Source organism: Palaemon carinicauda, chromosome 33, assembly GCF_036898095.1.
Source record: "Palaemon carinicauda isolate YSFRI2023 chromosome 33, ASM3689809v2, whole genome shotgun sequence".
NCBI classification, from domain to species: Eukaryota; Metazoa; Arthropoda; class Malacostraca; order Decapoda; family Palaemonidae; genus Palaemon; species Palaemon carinicauda.
This window is the reverse complement of record NC_090757.1, coordinates 58,671,461-58,694,075: the sequence shown is the minus strand read 5'-3', so window position 1 is coordinate 58,694,075 and position 22,615 is coordinate 58,671,461. Positions and strand designations below refer to the sequence as shown.

The 22,615-nt window shown below is 49.1% G+C and overlaps 1 protein-coding gene across 1 annotated transcript in view; it reads left to right on the top strand.

Moving 5' to 3' along the window:
* Positions 1 to 22,615, top strand: part of ktub (Tub domain-containing protein ktub) — a 130,448-nt gene that overhangs the window by 64,515 nt on the left and 43,318 nt on the right. Inside the window, exon 2 of the mRNA XM_068357027.1 lies at positions 13,925 to 14,118. Within this exon, the coding sequence (XP_068213128.1) occupies positions 13,925 to 14,118 (194 nt within the window). The remainder of the gene's footprint in view (positions 1 to 13,924; positions 14,119 to 22,615) is intronic.

The window sequence follows — 22,615 nt, the reverse complement described above, 5'->3', positions numbered from 1 at the left end:
CGAGCCCAGATATTTTCCCTCGCGCCAACGCCATTATTCTCCCTCACGCGAGCGTCAATATCCTCCTGCGCGCGAGACTACTGAACGACGTACGGCAAGGTCGCCATTGCCTCATTCCCCTCCCCGCAAGCGCATACCACTGCGCATTGTGGGAGAAGGGAAACATCCAGAGGGGTTCAGGATCCCAAAGCCACCATAGGCGAACCCACCAATGATGGTGACTCCTCCCAGGGATCCTTCAATCCCTGTCCTTTCAAAGGGTATGTCTGACAGTGCGTCTGTCAGCCAACAGCCCTGGTTCGGTGCACTGATCAGAGCCGTAACTCAGGCTTTCAAGCCTGTCTTCTCTGAATTGGGACACAGAACCATGGCTTCTTCTACCCCTTTGAAGAGAAAAAGAGGAGTTCCAGACGCGGTCACTTCCTCAAGGGCGAAACTGACTTCACGCAGACCTTCGAGGCAGGTTCCTTCTTTTCCTCAGACTGCCTCTCCTTCCCTTTCGGACGAAGATTTCCTGTCCCCAAGGGAATCACGCGAACGAAGAGACTTTCCCCCATCGCACCAATAGGGGAAACCTCTCCTCGCGCCGAGGGGTCTACTCAGTCGGGGATTGAAAGGAACATGCCACCCTCGTCAATGTTGGAGTCCTACATCCTTCCCACTTCCCAGGAAGGAATCTAAGGACTCCAAAATATTGCTGAAGTCCTCTACCAGGACTAGGATGGAGCCAGCTAGCCACTCTGGGAATGTCCGCGACTCTCCCCACGTGTCCTGCACTTACTCGCCAACATTGTCCTACGCGCGCCATCAACCTCTTGCGCAATGGCGCTCTCCCGCGCGCCAACAGTCTCCTGCCCTCGTGCATACGCGGCCAGCATCCAACTCTCCTGCGCATCATCATACGTGCCAGTTAAAACCTGCACGCCAACGATCTACTGAAAGTAGTACTTCTGTGAAGTCAGCAATGCTGGCTTCTCCCACGCGGCGACCAGTACCAACGCGCCAGCACTCAACTGCGTGCCAGCTTTCTCCCGCGCACATCCGCAAGGATACGCACGCGTGCCCTGCACACACTCGCTCATCTTCTCCAAAGGATGCTCGCCAACATTCTCCCGCGCGCCCTACATGATTCAACTGCGCGCCCACGCGCTAGGGATCCTTCTCCTGCGTGAGCGCCCTACGGCCGGCATAGATGCGCGTGAACTCTCTCCCGGGCCCCTGCACACTCAACATGATAATCCTGCATGTCGCCGCGCGCGCCCCCAACAGTCTCCTGTGTGCGAGCCCCGATATTTTCCCTCGCGCCAACGCCATTATTCTCCCTCACGCGAGCGTCAATATCCTCCCGCGCGCGAGACTACTGAACGACGTACGGCAAGGTTGCCATTGCCTCATTCCCCTCCCCGCAAGCGCATACCACTGCGCATTGTGGGAGAAGGGAAACATCCAGAGGGGTTCAGGATCCCAATGCCACCACAGGCGAACCCACCAATGATGGTGACTCCTCCCAGGGATCCTTCAATCCCTGTCCTTTCAAAGGGTATGTCTGACAGTGCGTCTGTCAGCCAACAGCCCTGGTTCGGTGCACTGATCAGAGCCGTAACTCAGGCTTTCAAGCCTGTCTTCTCTGAATTGGGACACAGAACCATGGCTTCTTCTACCCCTTTGAAGAGAAAAAGAGGAGTTCCAGACGCGGTTACTTCCTCAAGGGCGAAACTGACTTCACGCAGACCTTCGAGGCAGGTTCCTTCTTTTCCTCAGACTGCCTCTCCTTCCCTTTCGGACAAAGATTTCCTGTCCCCAAGGGAATCACGCGAACGAAGAGACTTTCCCCCATCGCACCAATAGGGGAAACCTCTCCTCGCGCCGAGGGGTCTACTCAGTCGGGGATTGAAAGGAACATGCTACCCTCGTCAATGTTGGAGTCCTACATCCTTCCCAGGAAGGAATCTAAGGACTCCAAAATATTGCTGAAGTCCTCTACCAGGACTAGGATGTAGCCAGCTAGCCACTCTGGGAATGTCCGCGACTCTCCCCAAGAAGAGCCTTTGGGGATAGAAGGAGACTTAGCTGCAAGTCCTACAGCAGGAGGAGACCAGCAAGAGTCAGAACATGCATTTTGGCAAGTTCTGACTCTAATGAGGGCTCTCGACGGGTTTTCCGACCCAGAGATTCCTCCTCGAGAGGGCAAGGACACGGTCTTGGACCGTGTCTTTGGTACTCAGAAACCCTCCAAGACCAGTGCAGCACTGCCCTGGTCTCAGGGAGTAAAGAGTACCAGGGACAAGATCTCTCAACAGCTCTCCGAGATGTCCTCCTCCAACCGTTCCGGTGCCACCAACAAGCTCCTCCCACCTCCTCGCGTACAGCAGAGGAGGTACTTCGAGATCCTATAGGAGCCTTGTTTAGCTCTTCCTCTTCACCACTCGCTGGAAGAGCTAACCAGGGGAGTCCCTCTTAAGAGAGACTCCAACCGGCAGGTCTCATTCTCGGCAGCTGAGATCCTCAACCAGGAGAAAGTTGTAAAGTGTCTTATGCAAGCCACGGGGACCTTAGGTATCCTGATACGTTCTGAGGACTTCTCCAAGGAACGTACCAGGAAAGCTATGGAAACTTTCCTTCTCTCAGGTACTCGGACGATCGAGTTTCTGGCCCACCAAGCCTCAAACTTGTGGGCAAATACCATCCTGAAACGTCGGGATGCAGTAGCTGAGAGATTCCATCAGAAGGTCCCTAGCGCCGAGATCAATAGGCTCAGACATTCCTCCCTAGAGGGATCAGTCTTGTTCGAGCCTAAGGATGTGGAACATGCCGCTGAGAGGTGGAGGAAGTCTCATCAAGACCCCCTCCTTCATAGGGCTTTAACATCCAAGCCCTATAAGCCTCCAGCACCACAGCAGTCCCATCCAGTCAAGACCACTACGACGACAACAGCAGCGTAGACCTTGGTGTCAAAGCCCTTTCTGTCAAAGAAAGGAAAGGCAAAAAGTCTTCCAGGGGAGGCAAGAATCCTAGAGGGAGCAGCCGAGGCCGCAAACGCAAGGATAGGCAGTCCCCCTGCATTTCCACTAGTGGGGGGATGCCTACAAAGTTGCTCAAACAGGTGGAAGCAACTCTGGGCCAATTCCTGGACAATCTCGGTGATCAATCTAGGATATCGCGTCCCGTTCATAACATCTCTACCTCCTCTGACGGCGAATCCAGTGTCATTGAACTCCCTTGTCATGGGATCGGCAAGGGGGGCAAGCCCTTCAGGCAAAAGTCCAGACCTTGTTGAAGAAAGGCGCTCTCCAAGAGGTCCTCGACGGATCCCCAGGCTTCTTCAGTCGACACTTTCTCGTAGGCCTAAAGAAGGCGTCTGGAGGCTGGAGACCAGTCATCGACCTCTCAGCTCTGAACAAGTTTGTCAAATAAACTCCGTTCAGCATGGAGACGGCGGACACGGTCAGACTAGCAGTAAAACCACAAGACTTCATGGGCACACTGGACCTAAAAGACACGTACTTCCAGATCCCAGTCCATCCGTCTTCAAAGAAGTACTTGAGATTCAGCCTAGACAACAGAAAGTACCAGTTCAAGGTGCTGTGCTTCGGTCTCTCCACAGCACCACAAGTCTTCACCAGAGTGTTCACCCTAATATCATCTTGGGCACACAGGATTGGCATCCGTCTCCTCCATTATCTGGACGACTGGTTAATCCTTGCAGACTCGGTGTCAACCCTTCTTCAACACCAAGACAAACTTCTGAGACTTTGACAAGATCTGGGGATCATGGTAAATCTCGAGAAGTCGTCACTGCTTCCCACTCAAAGACTGGTATACCTAGGCATGATTATAGACACCACTCTCCACAAAGCCTTCCCATCAGACGACAGGATAGCAAGGCTGAGGAAGGTCGCAAGACCTTTTCTCAGACGAGAAGAACTTCTAGCCCAATTGTGGTTACGTCTCCTCGGTCACCTTTCATCGCTGGCCCGTCTAGTTCCCAATGGTCGCCTCAGGATGAGATCCCTCCAGTGGTGACTCAAGTCCTGGTGGAATCAAGCGTACGACTCCCCGGACATGCAGATCCCCATGGGACCTGTGGAACTGACGGATCTCCAGTGGTGGGTGGTAGACGAGAACCTACAAAAAGGAGTGGATCTTCTCGTTCTCCCCTCGGATTTGATGCTGTTTTCGGATGCTTCAAAAAAAGGGTGGGGGTCCCACGTGCTGCACCACACGACCTCAGGCCTCTGGTCAGAGTCAGAAAAGTAGCTCCACATAAATCTCCTAGAGATGAAGGCTGTCTTCCTAGCCCTTCAACAGTTCCAATAGTACCTGGCAAGTCACTCTGTGGTGGTGATGAGCGACAACACCATAGTAGTGGCCTACATCAACAAACAAGGAGGTACTTTCTCGCAGCAACTATCCCATCTAGCAGTAGAGATACTGAGATGGGCCGAAATCCACTCGATACCACTATTGGCATGCTTCATTCCGGGCAAAAAGAATGTGCTCGCCAACAACCTGAGCAGAGCATCTCGGATAGTGAGTACCAAGTGGTCTTTGGATCATCTAGTAGCCAACAAAGTCCTGACTTTGTGGGGTTCTCCGACTGTGGACCTCTTTGCAACGGCCTTGAACTTCAGGCTCCCGCTGTACTGTTCCCCAGTCCCAGACCCCAAGGCTCTCTGGCAAGATGCTTTCCAACAAAGGCGGGACAACATCGACGTTTACGCCTTTCCCCCCATTCTATCTGATGAGGAGGGTACTCAACAAGACCAGAACATCGGTCAATCTTTCAATGACCCTCATAGCTCTGCTATGGCATCACGCAGAATGGTTCCCGGACCTTCTGCAACTCCTAACGGAGCCACCAAGAGAACTCCCTCCACGACACAATCTACTCAACCAACCACATGCCAACATCTTGAACTACGGCTTCCACGCCTGGAGACTATCCAGCATCTCCTCTCTGAGAGAGGATTTTCTCAACTAGTTGCGATCAGGATGTCTGGACACCTGCGAAAGTCTTCAGCAGCAGTCTACCAGGCAAAGTGGAAAGTTTTCTGTGGTTGGTGTCGTGGAAGGGGTATCTCTCCACTCGATGCCTCTATTCCAACAATAGCGGAGTTCCTCGTGTATTTGCGTGAAGAAATGCGGCTTTCAGTCTCTGCAGTGAAAGGCTATTGCTCAGCCTTAAGTCTCGCCTTCAGGCTGAAAGAAATGGACATTTCCTCATCGCTAGAACTTTCTCTACTCATCCATAGTTATGAACTTACCTGCACCTGCCCTCAGTCGGAAGTGAGACCTCCCCCATGGAACGTGGTTCAAGTTCTCAGGTCTCTTAAGAGACCTCCCTATGAACCATTACGCCAGGCATCAGATCGCCACCTAACCTGTAAGACGATGTTCCTGCTAGCTTTGGCCTCTGCCAAGCGAGTCAGCAAACTTCAGGGTTTCTCGTATGACATTGCCCATTCAAGAGGATGTGGGGAGGTAACGTTCAGCTTCGTCCCTTCTGGATTTCTAGTCTCCGTACTGTAACAGATGACCCAGACCATCTCTTACTATGCCCAGTAAGGAGCTTTAGGCTGTACCTCAAAAGAACAGCCGCAGCCCGTCCTCGTGTGCCAGCACTATTCGTCAGCATAGGAAGGACTAAGAGGAGGGTCACCAAGAACACCATCTCTGCATGGATTTGCAGGGTCATTGACCTGCCACTGAATCCAGACCCTCCTCTGTCACGTCGCCCCGGAGCACATGATGTCAGGGGCATAGCTATGTCCCTGGCCTTCAAAAGAAATTTTTCAGTGACGCACGTTGTTTAAGCTGGGGTGTGGAAACGTCAAACAACCTTCACATCCCACTACCTGCAAGACGTGACCCAGAGGAGACTCGATACGTTCTCTATCGGTCCTGTGGTGGCTGCACAACAGCTGGTTTAAAACCTCAAGCTCCTTATTGGACAAGTAGCAGAAGGTTGAGGGCATTGTTACCCGGTTTTAGTCTGCATGAATGAAAAGGTTTGACTGGCCCTTATTCTTTTCTTCATCATTCCCTCAATTGGGGAAAGCAGCATTCTGGGTTCTCTGCATAGCTTACCTCAAACCACTGCAGGTAAACCATGCTCCCTTGTGTTCCTAGTATTAAGATTAATACTGTTACGTCCCCATGCCCTAACGAGGTGGTATTGGGAAAGTCCTAGTCTACAAGCTTCCATCTAGAACTTCAGAACAACTTTATAGGACGAGTGACACTTCTTCATACCTTCACACACAGCTTGCATAGGCCGCAGACCTTGCGTAGCAAGGTTTTAGCGAGGTGCAGGGACTCCTTATTTCTTGGGTGCCTACACACTCAAATAAGGAGTACCCCGGGCAAAGGCAAAAGCCAGACTGGCTGGGACGTCCACCCTTCCTAATGGGTGAGTCACCCCTATTGAATAGCGTGGTTTGTATTTCAGTTACGGAACAAATGACAAATTTGTAGATAAATTGTATTTTTCAATATTAAACTTACCCGATAATCATGTAGCTGTCAACTCCGTTGCCCGACAGAATTCTATGGAGGGATACGCCAGCTATCACAATACTAGAAGGGGGTGTACTTACCAGCGCCACCTGTGGCCAGGTACTCAAGTACTTCTTGTTGACACCTCCTCAATTATTCCTCTGTCGTGCTTCCGGCAAGACGTTCTGGGATACGCTTATGATCTTCGAGTTTGTTCACGGCTAATTGGTGAAGTATTCTCTCAGATTTCGGCTGTCGCATTACTGGAAACCTTCTTATATTAGCTAGATAGCTTTTATATAGTCCTGATTAACGGTTAACGATCTTTTGCTTGATTTTGGAAACCCCTTTGGCTAACTCTTTGGATTCAAGATGTCTGACATTTCGCAAGCCCCCTCCCATAGACGATGTAGGTCTTGCAATAGGCGTATTCCGAAGGCCTCGGTAGATCCTCACACCGCTTGTTCTGACTGTAGGGACAGGCCCTGTCAGTTAGAAAATCGATGTGAGGAATGCGCCGGACCTTCGGAACTGGAATTTGTCCGTCTTTTAAAATATTCATCTAAGTTAGAGAGAGGTAGAGTTAGGAGGAGTTCTTCTCACTCTTCAATGTTTTCCTCACCTCTTGATCCCCTACCTTTTCCTACCCCTGTAGTGGCTACCCCCGAACCTACTGTTTGCCCTCCGCCTGATATGTCTGTTGTTTTGCGTGCTATTCAGGCCTTAGGCGATAAAGTAGAGTCAGTGGTAAGTGACCATAAGTCTCTGATGGCCGAAGTTAAGGAACTTAAGGTCAAGAGTGCAGTGGGTGGAGTTAGTGCCAGTGCTGTGACGAGTGCTAGTGTCAGTGCAGTGCCAAGTGCTAGTGTCAGTGCCAGTGTGGTGCGTGAGGATTCTTCTGTGCGAGCCAGTCGTCCTCCCAGTCCGGGACCTCTTGCAAGCTCCCATGCCCAGGGGAGAAGCAATGTCGAAGGGCATAAGGGTTCGGCAGGCCTTGTTAGGCGCACAGAAGTTTCCTCGGTGGTTGCGGGCGTGTCTTCCAAAGACCGTCACTCCCACCCGCAGACGATTGAGCCCGTCTTTTTCTCGTCCGCTGATCATCTGTCAGGGAAGAAACGTTGGTCTCAGGTCTCGAGACCACTTAAACGCAGAGTCCAGTCCGCGAGTGCTCAGCCAGGTTGCAGTCATTGGCTCAGCTCTGACTCGCCGCAGTCATCTGTCGACTGCACTCCGCCCAAGAGGAGTAAGGTTCTGCCACAACAGAGCTCGACTGTCGACCCTAAGTGGACTCTACTACAGTCCATGCAAGCACAGCTTTCGGACTTGATGCGTGAGTGTCGGGCTGAGAGTGTTGCTCCTCCGCCTCCGCCTACACTCCCTCCGCCTGCGCTCGCTCCGCCTGCGCTCGCTCCGCCTGCGCTTGCTCCGCCTGATCGCAGTACCACCTGCCAGGCGTACGATGTTGAGCCACGGTCTGAGTTTGCTGTTCCCAGTGGTGTTCAGCCTCCGCCTTCTTTAAGGCAACCTTTGCTATGGGATCAGGAGGATTATACCTCTCTTCCTCCGCCTCCCTTTGCTGCTCCACCAGTGGTGCAACTCTTGGCTGAGGTACAACAACCTCTCCCGTCCATGAGTCTGTCTCCTCAGCTCTCGCTGCAGCGAGCTCAACCATCCACAAGGCAAGCTCCACTACACCTTGGGCTTGTGCCTCAGGAGCCTCAGCTTGCGAGACATTTACCTTGTTCTGCGCAGCCTCAACCTCATTACGCTCCGCTCACACCACAGGAACAGGAACTTGCTACTCCGCTTCCACCAACCGCTCAGCAAGCGCAATCCTTGGGTTCAACCGCTCATGCTAGGAGTCAGCCTCCTCCACCCATGCGCCTTCCTTCTGCTTCGTCTGCTATTCAGCCTTTGCAGTCTGAGCCTCAGGTTCTCCCTCAACAGTTACTTGAAGAGGAAACCACTACTATTGTGCCTACTCGTTCTGACTCTGCTGTTCAGCATTCTTGTCCGATACCTTCGCTACACTCTGGTGATGAGGCGTCTGATGATGAGGAGGCACACCTGGATCCCTCATCAGACTTGGATGAATCCAAGCCTTCTCCACAGTCTATTGACTTTCGTAAGGTCTTGGTTCTGCTTAGGGAGGTTTACCCAGACCACTTTGTCTCTGCTATTCCCCGCTCTCCGCCATCTGAGTTTTCGCTGGGCTTACAACAAGCTAAGTCCTCCTATACTAAGCTAGTCCTAGCAAGGTCCTCTAAGAGAGCATTAAGGATCTTAGGGGAGTGGCTGCAGTCTAAGCAACACCTTGGCAAGACTTCTTTTATGTTCCCGCCGACCAAGCTCACTTCGAAAGCGAGCGTTTGGTATGCCACAGGAGAAGCACCAGGCTTGGGAGTACCTGCCTCTGCCCAGGCTGACTTCTCAAGTCTGGTGGACTCGCCTCGGAGAACTGCAATGAGGCGCTCTAAGGTTTGCTGGACCTTCTCAGACCTTGATCACTTACTGAAAGGACTGTTTAGAGCATTTGAGATGTTCAACTTTCTTGACTGGTGCCTGGGGGCCCTCAGCAAGAAGACCTCTCCTGCGGACAAGGATTCTGCCATGCTATTAATGTCCTGCATGGATAAGGCCATTAGGGATGGATCTGGTGAGATTGCGTCGATGTTTGTATCAGGGGTTTTGAAGAAAAGGGAACAGCTGTGTACCTTCCTTTCCTCCAGCATTACACCTTGCCAAAGGTCACAACTCCTTTTTGCTCCGCTCTCGAAGTTCCTCTTCCCTGAAGAGCTGGTTAAGGACTTGTCTGCTGCCCTGATACAAAAGGACACACACGATCTTGTAGCCTCATCGGCTCGTAAGTCTAAGGTTACTACCTCAGTCCCCAAGACTTATCGCTCACCAGTGGCTGATACCCCTGCGACGAGGTTCATACCGCCCTTTCGTGGTAGAGCCCCCAGCCGAGGAAGCTCCCGTCCAGACTCTTTCAGGAGCAAGTCCAGGAAAGGCTCCAGGACATCTAAAGGTAAACACTGACTCTCCGCATCTCCAGACAGCAGTAGGAGCCAGGCTCAAGATCTTCTGGCGAGCCTGGGAGAAGAGAGGTGCAGACGCCCAGTCTGTCAGTTGGCTGAGGAACGGTTACAGGATTCCATTCTGCCTCAAACCACCTCTGACCACATCACCCATCAACCTCTCTCCCAACTACAAAGAAGAGGACAAGAGGCTAGCATTGCACCAGGAGGTGTCGCTACTTGTGCAGAAGAAGGCAGTGGTTATAGTCCGGGACCATCAATCCCCGGGCTTCTACAACCGTCTCTTTCTTGTGGCCAAGAAGACAGGAGGTTGGAGACCGGTGCTGGACGTCAGCGCGCTCAACGCGTATGTCACCAAGCAGACGTTCACGATGGAGACGACGAAGTCGGTCTTAGCAGCGGTCAGGCAGGAGGACTGGATGGTCTCGTTGGACTTGAAAGATGCCTACTTTCACGTTCCTATTCATCCAGACTCCCAACCTTTCCTGAGATTCGTTTTCGGAAAGGTTGTCTACCAATTCCAAGCCCTGTGTTTTGGCCTAAGCACAGCTCCTATGGTCTTTACTCATCTGATGAGGAATATAGCAAAATTCCTACACTTATCGGACATCAGAGCCTCCCTCTACTTGGACGACTGGCTGTTGAGAGCCTCCACGAGTCGTCGCTGTCTGGAGAATCTCAATTGGACTTTAGACTTAATCAGAGAACTGGGTCTATTAGTCAACATAGAAAAGTCTCAACTCATTCCCTCCCAATCCATTGTGTACCTGGGAATGGAGATTCGGAGTCAGGATTTTCGGGCTTTTCCTTCGGCCCCCAGGATAAGCCAAGCCCTAGAGTGCATCATGAGCATGCTGAAGAGGAGCAGTTGCTCGGTGAGACAGTGGATGAGTCTCACAGGGACCCTTTCATCACTGGCCCTGTTCGTCGAGCTAGGGAGACTCCACCTCCGCCCTCTTCAATTCCATCTTGCAGCTCATTGGGACAAGGGTTCGACTCTCGAAGCAGTCTCTATCCCAATTACCCAAGAGATGAAGACCACTCTCCTGTGGTGGAAGCACAACCTCCTTCTCAGGGAGGGTCTATCGTTGGCTATTCAGACCCCCAATCTTCATCTCTTCTCAGATGCATCGGACTCGGGCTGGGGTGCGACCTTGAACGGACGGGAATGCTCGGGAACGTGGAACGAAGAACAGGGATTCCTCCACATCAACTGCAAGGAGCTACTAGCAGTTCATTTAGCCCTGTTGAACTTCAAGTCCCTCCTGCTAGGCAAAGTGGTGGAGGTGAACTCAGACAATACCACAGCCTTGGCTTACATCTCCAAGCAAGGAGGGACCCATTCGAGGAGCCTATACGAGATCGCAAGGGACCTCCTCATTTGGTCAAGAGGTCTAAACCTCACTCTGGTCACGAGGTTCATTCAGGGCGATATGAACGTCTCAGCAGATCGCCTAAGCAGAAGGAATCAGGTCATTCCCACGGAATGGACCCTCCACAAGAGTGTGTGCAACAGACTTTGGACCTTGTGGGGTCAGCCTACCATAGATCTGTTTGCCACCTCCATAACCAAGAGACTTCCGCTGTACTGTTCCCCTGTTCCAGACCCTGCAGCAGTTCATGTGGATGCTTTTCTACTGAACTGGTCCCATCTCGACCTGTACGCATTCCCACCGTTCAAGATAATAAACAAAGTTCTGCAGAAATTCCTCTCGCACGAAGGGACACGGCTGACGCTGGTTGCTCCCCTTTGGCCTGCAAGAGAATGGTTCACAGAGGTACTTCAATGGCTAGTCGACATCCCCAGGACTCTACCTCTAAGAGTGGACCTTCTACGTCAACCTCACGTAGACAGGTTGCACCCAAACCTCCACGCTCTTCGGCTGACTGCCTTCAGACTGTCGAAAGATTCGCTAGAGCTAGAGGCTTTTCGAAGGAGGCAGCCAGTGCGATTGCCAGAGCGAGAAGGGTTTCCACTCGTAGAGTCTACCAGTCTAAGTGGGAGGTCTTCCGAAGCTGGTGTAGAGCCAATTCAATATCCTCTACCAATACCTCTGTGACCCAAATAGCTGACTTCCTTCTACATCTTAGGAATGAGAGATCCCTTTCAGCCCCTACGATTAAAGGATATAGGAGTATGTTGGCTTCAGTTCTCCGCCACAGAGGTTTGGACCTTTCTTCCAACAAGGACCTTCAAGACATTCTTAAGTCTTTTGAGACGTCTAAAGAGCGTCGTCTATCCACTCCAGGCTGGAACCTAGACGTAGTCTTAAGGTTCCTTATGTCTCCTAGGTTCGAACCTCTCCAGTCAGCTTCCTTCAAGGACCTTACCCTCAAGACTCTCTTTCTCGTCTGCCTTGCAACAGCTAAGAGAGTCAGTGAGGTTCATGCCTTCAGCAAGAACATTGGTTTCACGACCGAATCTGCAACATGTTCTTTTCAGCTTGGATTCCTAGCAAAGAACGAACTTCCTTCACGTCCTTGGCCTAGATCGTTTGAAATACCTAGCCTCTCCAACATGGTAGGTAACGAACTAGAGAGAGTTCTTTGCCCTGTCAGAGCTCTCAAATTTTATCTTAAGAGGTCTAAACCTCTTCGAGGACAGTCAGAAGCCTTATGGTGTGCCATCAAGAAACCTTCGAGGCCCATGTCCAAGAATGGGGTTTCATATTATATAAGGCTTCTGATTAGAGAAGCCCACTCTCACTTAAAGGAGGAAGACCTTGCATTGCTGAAGGTAAGGACCCACGAAGTAAGAGCCGTAGCTACTTCGATGGCCTTTAATAAAAACCGTTCTCTGCAGAGCATAATGGATGCAACCTATTGGAGGAGCAAGTCAGTGTTTGCATCATTTTATCTGAAAGATGTCCAGTCTCTTTACGAGAACTGCTACACCCTGGGACCATTCGTAGCAGCGAGTGCAGTAGTAGGTGAGGGCTCAGCCACTACATTCCCTTAATCCCATAACCTTTTTTTAACCTTTCTCTTGAATGCTTTTATTGTTGTTTTTATGGTTGTTACGGTAGGCTAAGAAGCCTTCCGCATCCTTTTGATTTGGCGGGTGGTCTATTCATTCTTGAGAAGCGCCTGGGTTAGAGGTTTTGTAGAGGTCCTTTAGTAGGGGTTGCAACCCCATATACTTTGGCACCTTTGGGTTGATTCAGCCTCCAAGAGGAACGCTGCGCTCAGTAAGGAAGACGAACTTAAAAAAGAGGCAGAGTAACGGTTCAATTCGACTTCCTTACCAGGTACTTATTGTTTCATTGTTATTTGAGATAACTGTTATATGAAATATGGGATACTTAGCTATCCTTTAATCTTGTACACTGGTTTTCACCCACCCCCCTGGGTGTGAATCAGCTACATGATTATCGGGTAAGTTTAATATTGAAAAATGTTATTTTTATTAGTAAAATAAATTTTTGAATATACTTACCCGATAATCATGATTTAATCGACCCTCCCTTCCTCCCCAGAGAGAACCAGTGGACCGAGGAATAATTGAGGAGGTGTCAACAAGAAGTACTTGAGTACCTGGCCACAGGTGGCGCTGGTAAGTACACCCCCTTCTAGTATTGTGATAGCTGGCGTATCCCTCCATAGAATTCTGTCGGGCAACGGAGTTGACAGCTACACGATTATCGGGTAAGTATATTCAAAAATTTATTTTACTAATAAAAATAACATTTTTCCTAACGATACAAACCTTAGCTATTTAACCAAACTTGCCCGCCATCCCTATCCCCCTTGAAGTCCTACCTCCAAGCAAAGTGAGCTCAAGCACAGGTGTGTGAGAGGGGGGGGGTAGCAAGCTACCTTCACTAACTAGCGGTGTGGGTAGTAAACCCTCGTTAAAAATTAATGGCTTGTCATTTCAGCTATGCCGAAAGTAATACCCCTATTAAATAGCTAAGGTTTGTATAGTTAGGAAAAATACAAAATATCTACGAATTTGTCATGTTACAGTAATTATTTAATCCCGTAGGAAAACCAGGTAATGTTGTTGGCCTCAGCGACTTGATACTTTATATAGTTACTGAATTGAAGAAGCATTTCTCTCAAAGAAAACAAAAGCCTTTACAAGACAATCTGATTTCTCAAGCTATAGTAACATACTGGTAAGCATCTAATAGGACTGCAGTGTTAGGGTAAAACCACTGGCACTCCTAATCGAAAAGAATATTTAGATATACACAGACTGTGCTGTATATGCATACTGTGTGTGTATTTATCAATTATATTTATAATACCTTACTGAATTCTAGGTACTGAAAACTCTGTTTAAAAAAAAAAAGTAACGCAAGTTACCGTCCTTTTGGGGATGCATTGAATACCTTGCATTTTGTTGGTAATCCATTTCATCAATGAGGTTTTTCTTTTTTTTTCAGAAACTGAGCGTAAGCTCGCTGGCCTTCAGCTGACAGGTTATGTAGATGGTGACACTGAAGACCAGGAATCAACACCCATTATCCCCTGCTCCTCACCTACATCTCCAGATGACCCTGCCCATGCACTAGTCTTGCCACATGCACAAGCATTTTCAATCACCCAAGATCAACAGAATATCAGACCCAGTAGTGCTGTAAGTTTGTCATTGTGGTCAGCATTATTTAAATCATAAATATTTGTTTATTCCCTAACTTGTTAAAAAATCTTTCCATACAGTACATATTTTCTGTAAGAGACTGGAGGCAAATGCAAATTTAATTAGTTTTTGCTGTATGTGTTGTGTGGTCTCCAAGAACTTTCCTGTGGAAGGCTATAATAGGGAATCCAAAATGGTAAGAAAATACTAAAGAAATATTGTCTTCCATGCTCCAGAGCCAGTGTATCAATGTACTTAGCATGAACTCAGTGAGTACCTGTATAGGGAAAAGTCACGGAATAAGGCTCCATTGAATCTGTTACTGCATTTCCTATGCTGAAATGAGTGTCGACCGATGACATGTCATCACTGAAAACCAATGCTGGTACTGGAGACAAAGGTACTTTGGTACTTTTATGTACTAGACTACTTTGCCATGTTTTCTTTCGTTGTTGAGTAAGCAGGCAGATGTACATTTCTGCCCGCTTATAGCACCAGAAGATTCAGGCATACTCCTCGACTGCACTAGAAGATTCAGGTATCCTCCTTAACTTTAAAGTCAAATACAGTTGATTAATTTCTGATTGTTTAGTAAGTGGAATACAAACCACGCTATTGATTAGGGGTTATACTTTCGGCGGAGCTGAAATGAAGAGCCATTAAAATTTAGCGAGGGTTAACTACCCACACCACTAGTTAACGGGGGTAGGGGGGGTTAGTTTGCTACCACTCCCGTTCACACACCTGTGATTTAGTCACTTTACTTTTGGCTCGGATCGAGAGCGGTTGTTTCCTCTCTCCCTCCTCGCCTATTCTGGACTACCATTAATTTTTGTCTTTTAACTTACTTTTTCTTAATGTTTATGTATATATATGTGTATAGAAATGAGAAGTTTCCTTTTCAGTGTTTGTGCTGTGTGTGTGTAATACATATACAACGACACTTGCGTACATTAGCAAGGCCAGCACAGTTCCACTTCGTGGGGAACGACCTCTCTCTCTCTGGTCCATCGGTCTTCCCGTCGGCATATAACCGTTAACTCGGCCGCCGCAGGGGAATCGTCATCGCCTGGACCCTCTTCATTCAACTATTGTCTTCTCCTTTTTCCTACGGGAAACATGGATTTCTGAGCGAAGGGAATGCGGCCTCTCATTTATTGACTACGGTCTTTCTCTTCTCGAGGTCGTTCACCTTTACGACAACAGTGTACTACTGGGGAAGCTCCTTTCCCGTGCGCGGGTTAGGTTGCTCTTCCGATTGTTTGTCTCAATTATTTTTAGTGAAAATATAATTGTATTTGAACTTTTCAGCTTTTCTCCGTGGGGAACACTTCCCTTCGGAGGGTCAGTGGTTCTCACTACTGTATTAGTGAATATTCTTAGCTGATCTAAATAATTGTAATTCTGTTTTTATTACAGTTACTCCGCTCCCCCCTTCCCCGTGGATGTCGACTGGGGGAGGAAGGGCGCAATACTTAATTTTATGTTGTTCCCTCGGGGGTTCCTCTTCGGAGCTCCTCCCTAGGGAATTTGTTAGATAATTAATTTTTTGTCGGCGCAATACTTATTTTATGTTGTTCCTTCAGGGTTCCTCTTCGGAGTTCCACCCTAGGAAATTTCTGTTAAATAATTAATTTTATTTTTTCCCAGTTAACTATGCAGTTTTTCTTCGTTCGACTAAGAGTGCCGACGAAGCAGAGCTGATCTGTTCATGCGTGAGGAATCTGCTGTCACTGCCATCCCTCAGAGAACGTCGTCATGGGCGTCATCCCTTCTCTTGGAAGTACTCCCGTTACAACATGACCAGCACTTCAGATCATCTTAGAACGCTAAAGGAGGTTCGCCTCCAGGGGTTGGACAACTTCCCTTCTGAGGGAAGTTTCCTCCCCAGATGTGAGGTTGTTTCTCCCTTCAGAGGGAAAACTTCCCACATCTTAATAAATTCGTCTTCGACTGCTGTTGCTGCCTTCGCCCAGACTTCTCTCCCCCCCTTGCTGCGTTTCTCTTCCTTCGGGGGCGGAGCACGGTCTTGGCACATCTCTTCTACGAAATGCTTACTTCTCTCGTTCACGAGAGAGGCCACTCATAGAGACTCTTCTTCGGAGGATCGCTACAGTTAAAGGTCAGCTTGCTGATCCACCGGCCCTCAATGGGCGTCTTCTAGTCTCTTCTACGAAGTGTTCACCTCTCTCGTTTGCGAGAGAGGCCACTCATAGAGACTCCTCTTCGGAGGATCGCTACTGTTAAAAGTTAGCCTGCTGATCCACCGGCCCTCATGGGCATCATCACGGGTGTCTTCATGTCTCTTCCAGGAAGTATTCACCGCTCTCGTTCGGGAGAGAGGCCACTCATGAGACACCTCTTCAGAGGATTAAGCAGACCTACCAGCGCAGCGGACCTACCAGGACCTACCGATCTACCAGCGCAACCTTGTGCTGCAACGTAGCCCTTTGGACTTCGACCTTAGACTCTTAACTCGGACCTTTTTACGGTCCCCATTGGTGGATGCTCGCCCTTCCAAAGGGCACATCCCATTTCCTGATCGTCCTGCCAGCTGACCTACGGATCTACCAGTGCAACCTTGCGCTGCAACGTTGTCATTTGGACTTTGGTCCTGGACTCTAACATGGACCTTTTTACGGTCCGCATCAGTGGATGCTCGCCCTTCCAAAGGGCACATCCCAGTTCCTGATTGTCCTGCCAGCTGACCTGCCAACCTACTAGTGCTACCATCGCTCGCGCGCCAACAGTCTCCTGTGCGCGTGCTCCGACACTCTTCCCCCCCTCCGACAGTCTTCCGCGCGCGCCCCCTCCGACAGTCTTCCGCGCATGCGCCCCCTCCGACAGTCTTCCGCGCATGCGCCCCCTCCGACAGTCTTCCGCGCATGCGCCCCCTCCGACAGTCTTCCGCGCATGCGCCCCCTCCGACAGTCTTCCGCGCATGCGCCCCCTCCGACAGTCTTCCGCCCATGCGCCCCCTCCGACAGTCTTCCGCGCATGCGCCCCCTCCGACAGTCTTCCGCGCATGCGCCCCCTCCGACAGTCTTCCGCGCATGCGCCCCCTCCGACAGTCTTCCGCGCATGCGCCCCCTCCGACAGTCTTCCGCCCATGCGCCCCCTCCGACAGTCTTCCGCGCATGCGCCCCCTCCGACAGTCTTCCGCCCATGCGCCCCCTCCGACAGTCTTCCGCGCATGCGCCCCCTCCGACAGTCTTCCGCGCATGCGCCCCCTCCGACAGTCTTCCGCGCATGCGCCAATAGTCTTCCTCGCGCGCGAGTGCCGATGCTCTTGCGGGCGCACCAATAGGCTACCACGCACGTGCGCCGACAGTCCTCTGCGCGCACGCCAACGGCCTGCCAGGACCTACCGATCTACTAGCGCAAGCTTGGGCTGCAACGTAGTCCTTTGGACTTCGGTCCTGGACTCTAATGTGGACATTTTTACGGTCCCCATCGGTGGATGCTCGCCCTTCCAAAGGGCACATCCCAGTTCCTGATTGTCCTGCCAGCTGACCTACCGATCTACCAGCGCAACCTTGCGCTGCAACGTAGTCCTTTGGAGTTTGGTCCTGGACTCTAACGTGGACCTTTTTACGGTCCCCATCAGTGGATGCTCGTCCTTCCAAAGGGCACATGACAGTTCCTGATCGTCCTGCCAGCTGACCTGCCAACCTTCTAGTGCTACCTTCTCGCGGCGCGTGCACTCCGACGGCCTCCCGTGCGCGATGGTGTCCCATACGCGTGCGCGCTCCGACGGTCTCCCGCGCGCGCACCCCCCCTCCGACGGTCTCCCGCGCGCGCCCCCCCCTCCGACGGTCTCCCGCACCCCCCCCCCCCCCCCGAAGGTCTTCTCTGCCCCAACCCCCTCTGACGGTCTTCCATGCGCACCCCCCCCCCCTGACGGTCTTCCGCGCGCGCAACCCCCCTCTCCGATGGTCTTCCCCGCGCGCAACACCCCCCCCCTCCTTCGACGGTTTTCCGCGCGCGCCAGAACCTACCGATTTACCAGCGCAAGCTTGCGCTGCAACGTAGTTCTTTGGACTTCAGTCCTGGACTCTTAACGTATTGCAAAGGATAATTATCACAGTTTTATTTTTTAAAAATTAGACAAACCTGTTATTATTATTATTATTATTATTATTATTATTACTTGCCAAGCTACAACCCTAATTAGAAGAGCAGGCTGCTAAAAGCCCAGGGGCCCAAACAGGGAAAATAGCCCAGTGAGGAAAGGAAACAAGGAAAAATAAAATATTTTAAGAACTAACAACATTAAAATAAACATTTCTTATGTAAACCATAAAAACTTTAAAAAAAAAAAAAACCTCAGGAAGAGAAATTAGATAGAATAGTGGGCCCGAGTGGACCCTCAAGCAAGAAAACTCTACCCAAGGGTATAGAGTAGTTTTGTGGCGTGAAACCTAACATACATCAATGTTTTTTGGGGAGAATACCCATGGGTAGTATAGGATTAATGATTGAAAACCCAAACTTATTCATTAGTTTATTTTTGGCCTTTTTATTTTATTTATATTACGGTTCATAAATTTACTAACAATATCAGGGCGGAGATGGCATCCTTCACCCCAAGGCAGAATTTGCTTAAATAGTGGGGGATAACATTTTTCCCCCCTATGACCACATGGCTTGAAATGGAGCTTCTTATTTCTCCTTTCAAAGTGGGTCCTCAAGAGTATTTGGTTAGTAAGGAACTCATGAGATCACATCTGCCATCAGCATTAGATTCAGCAATTATTGGTTTTGGTAAAGGAGTCATGGTGGACCACTTCGTCAACCAAGTAGAAGAGCTTGAGTCGAAGGTTGTTCTGGACCCCAAATAGGAGGCTGGTTCACCCCCAGGGGCCCTCAAAGCAGACTTTGGTTTCCCCTGGTTGCAGCCTTTGTGTGATTCCCCTGGGGCTAGCCAGTTAGCTAATTTAGCAGCTACTCAAGCTTCCACTAAACAGGCCAACGTCCCTCTAGGGTGAGGTCTGCTTGTCTGTCTTGTGGATGCCTCAATAATAGCTTAAAAAGTTTAGGCCTCAATCCACTCCTCTATGGTGGTCCCATTCAAGGGCCTTCCATTCCCATAAGCTCCTGCATTTCTCCTGATCCCTCTTCGCCCCAGCCTGACAACTTGGTAATGCTTGGACATTGGGGTTCTCAGGCTTAGGACAAAGCACTAACAGGAGCCTATTCCGGCCTCGGTAATTGGGGAGGAATTGATGGAGGCAGAATCTGCTATGGATGTTGAGAGAAACCCCCCAAAAAACCTTGATAATCGGGATGTGCTTGCTGGCCTGAGTGGAGTAATTTTTGCGATAGACTACAGTATTCCCTTCAGTGATGTGGAATTCAAAATATTATGTAACATTTCTTCAATGACAGCATATCAAGGAATTGTCCCCTAGAATTTGTTGACAGTTTACTCCCTAAGAAGTTTTACTGTAGATGTAAAAGTCTGCTCTAACAATCTAGTGGTAGTAGTCTCAGATGCTGGGGAATGACTATCAGGAATAACTGTCAATTACAGTCTTGTAGAATGCCTCTCTTTCTTAAGAGTCTATCCAGAAGAATTGGAGGGATTCTTGGAACATTAAGAGTTTCATGAGGTGTTTCTCCCTAAGATATAAGAGGCTTTCATGGCCAAGTATCTTAAGACAGCAGAGTTTTGGGCTCAACAGTCTCCCGTTAATCTTCTGTCGTTCATGGCTTCTCTGAAAGTTGGTACTGTTGACGAATCTCGAATTGCCAGTACAGCTTTCGTAAAGTCATTGTGCAAGCCTGCTTAAAGGCTTTACCGAAGGTAGAAGAGGAGGAGTTCCTGTACAACAACCCTCTGAATTCTTCTAACGTCAATAAAGTGTAGAAAAAGCTTTGGGTCCTTCCAGGAAAAGGAAAACTTGAATTATAAGGCCCTGACCTATAAACAGTAAGAGCAACAGTTACAAAGACCACTTATAAAGAGACTAGCATCACACCCTCAACCCAACCCTGTAAAAAAAATTCCCTAAGGAGGAAAAAAGACAATTTCAACCTTCTCAGAAAGAACCCCAATTGGCTTGGGCATATTTTTTTTTTCCCCCCAGAGAAAAAACAAAGCGCACTAGGAGGCACCCGAGAGAAGTAAGGGATACTACTATAGTCCCACCAATCTAAAATTAAGGTTTGGGTGGAGTCAAACTGTGGTTCTCCCTGCTCCAATGTTGCCACATTTCAACCTGTGCTACTTGACAGGTGCATCACTGAGGCACCAAATTTGTATGTGTGCATCATCAGGAATGAAATGAGTGTTTTTCTCTCTGTGAACGCAACATATTATTGTAAAGCACGTGGAGTGAGATACAGTGGAACCTCTACACACGAACGTATCTACATCCGAATTTTCCAACATCCGAAGTAAAATTCGAGCAATTTTTCGACTCTACACCCAAATTTTATTTCGACACACGAAGTAAGCAATTTTCGTCGTACTAGTTGTATCCGAATTTTTCGACACGCGAAGTACAATTCGAACACGTTCCTACTCTACACCCGAATTTTTTTTCGACACCCGAAGTAAACAATACCCGTACGCGTAGATGGTACTCATAGCGCCGGATGTATTTTTTATTTCCGCCGATAGAAGGCAGCACTTCGACCTCAGAGGGACCCTCGATTAGCATGGCTTGGGTCATTCCTCTGTTCTCGTCGGCTTCGTGTGGCTGTGCCCTGTGCGTTCTGCTATTAATTATTTTAATCGTGATTTTTTACGTACATCCTTTTACAGTTTTTTACGTAAAGCAAGGGTCCTAAAAGGCTTAGTTCCGGTAGTGGTAGTGGTGAGAAAAGGAAGAAGGAAATGCTTTCTTTAGAAGTAAAGCAAGAAATTATTGAAAAGCATGAGCGTGGCGCCACGTCCACGTGAGTGAACTTGCAAAAGAATATGGCCGAAATATGTCGACAATCTTGAAACAGAAAGAAGCCATTAAAGCAGTGAAACCTTCTAAGGGGATCACCATCATTTCAAAACGTCGTAGCCCTGTCATAGAAGAGATGGAACAACTTTTGCTAATCTGGATCAAGGACAGAGAGATTGTTGGCGACACCATCACCGAAACTATCATCCGCGAGAAGGCGCACGCCATCTTCACTAACTTGAAGGAGGCGAGCTCTGGGGGTGATGCTGGGGAGAGTTCAACCGAACCTTCCTCAGACGATTTCAAGGCATCTCGTGGCCGGTTTGAAAAATTTAAGAAACGGTCCGGGATTTATTCAGTTGTTTGCCACGGAGAGGCTGCTAGTGCGGACACAAAGGGTGCAGCTGACTTTGTGAAGAGCTTTGAAAGGACCGTGCAGGAAGAAGGCTACTTAGAGCAGCAGGTGTTCAATTGTGATGAAACCGGGCTGTTTTGGAAGAAGATGCCCAGTCGAACCTACATCACCGCCGAAGAGAAGAAATTGCCTGGGCTTAAGCCAATGAAGGATTGGTTGACTCTTGCCATATGTGCCAACGCTAGCGGGGACTTTAAAGTCAAGCCCTTACTGGTTTACCATTTGGAGAACCCTAGGGCCTTTAAGGCACAGAATGTGGATAAGGACCAGCTTCATGTTTTCTGGCGATCCAACTCGAAGGCCTGGGTCACTAGGCAGTTCTTTGTCCAATGGGTTAACCAAGTTTTCAGTCCTTCTGTGAAGAAGTATCTTCATGAGCAGAAATTGCCTTTAAAGTGCCTGCTATGCCTTGACAATGCACCCGCTTCCCCCCCCCCCCCCCCCCCCCCGGACTTGAAGATGATATCTTCGACGAATTCAAGTTCATAAAGGTGCTGTATCTTCCACCGAATACCACCTCTATCCTCCAGCCCATGGACCAGCAAGTCATCTCGAACTTCAAGAAGCTCTACACCAAGCACCTATTCAAGCAGTGCTTTAATGTCACACAAAGCACAATCCTAACTTTGTGTGAATATTGGAAAAGCCACTGTGGTAGGCTCCACGTTGGGTCACCTTGAATGGGTGCCAATCGTAAAAAATATTTCCCAAAAATACACTAATCAAGACACGCTAATGAAATTTTCAGGCATTATTAGCACTATAATAAGGCATATCCTCTGTAAGTTTTATCATCCTACAGGGAAAATAAAGGATTTTATGAATAAAAATGTGAAAATCGGAGCTAGCGACTTAAAAGTTATTTGGTGACCAGTGAGAAACTACTGTCTTGAATTGAAATTCGCTCTGTTATTATGTTTGTTTATCCACCTGGAAATAGCACACAAAGTTTTATCAAAATCGAACAGTAAATAAGCACACAGCAAGAAAAAAATGAGCAATAACTTTAGTGAAAGCCCGGCTGGTGATGGAGGGATACCTAGAAATAAATATTCACCAAAAATTAAAATCTCGATTTAGGGAAAAAACCTTCTGTGTTTTTGTAGGTATTATGTCACTTGATGGCCTAAAACATCTAAATATCATATTACTTAAGGCATAAGAGCAGGACAAGCAAAGA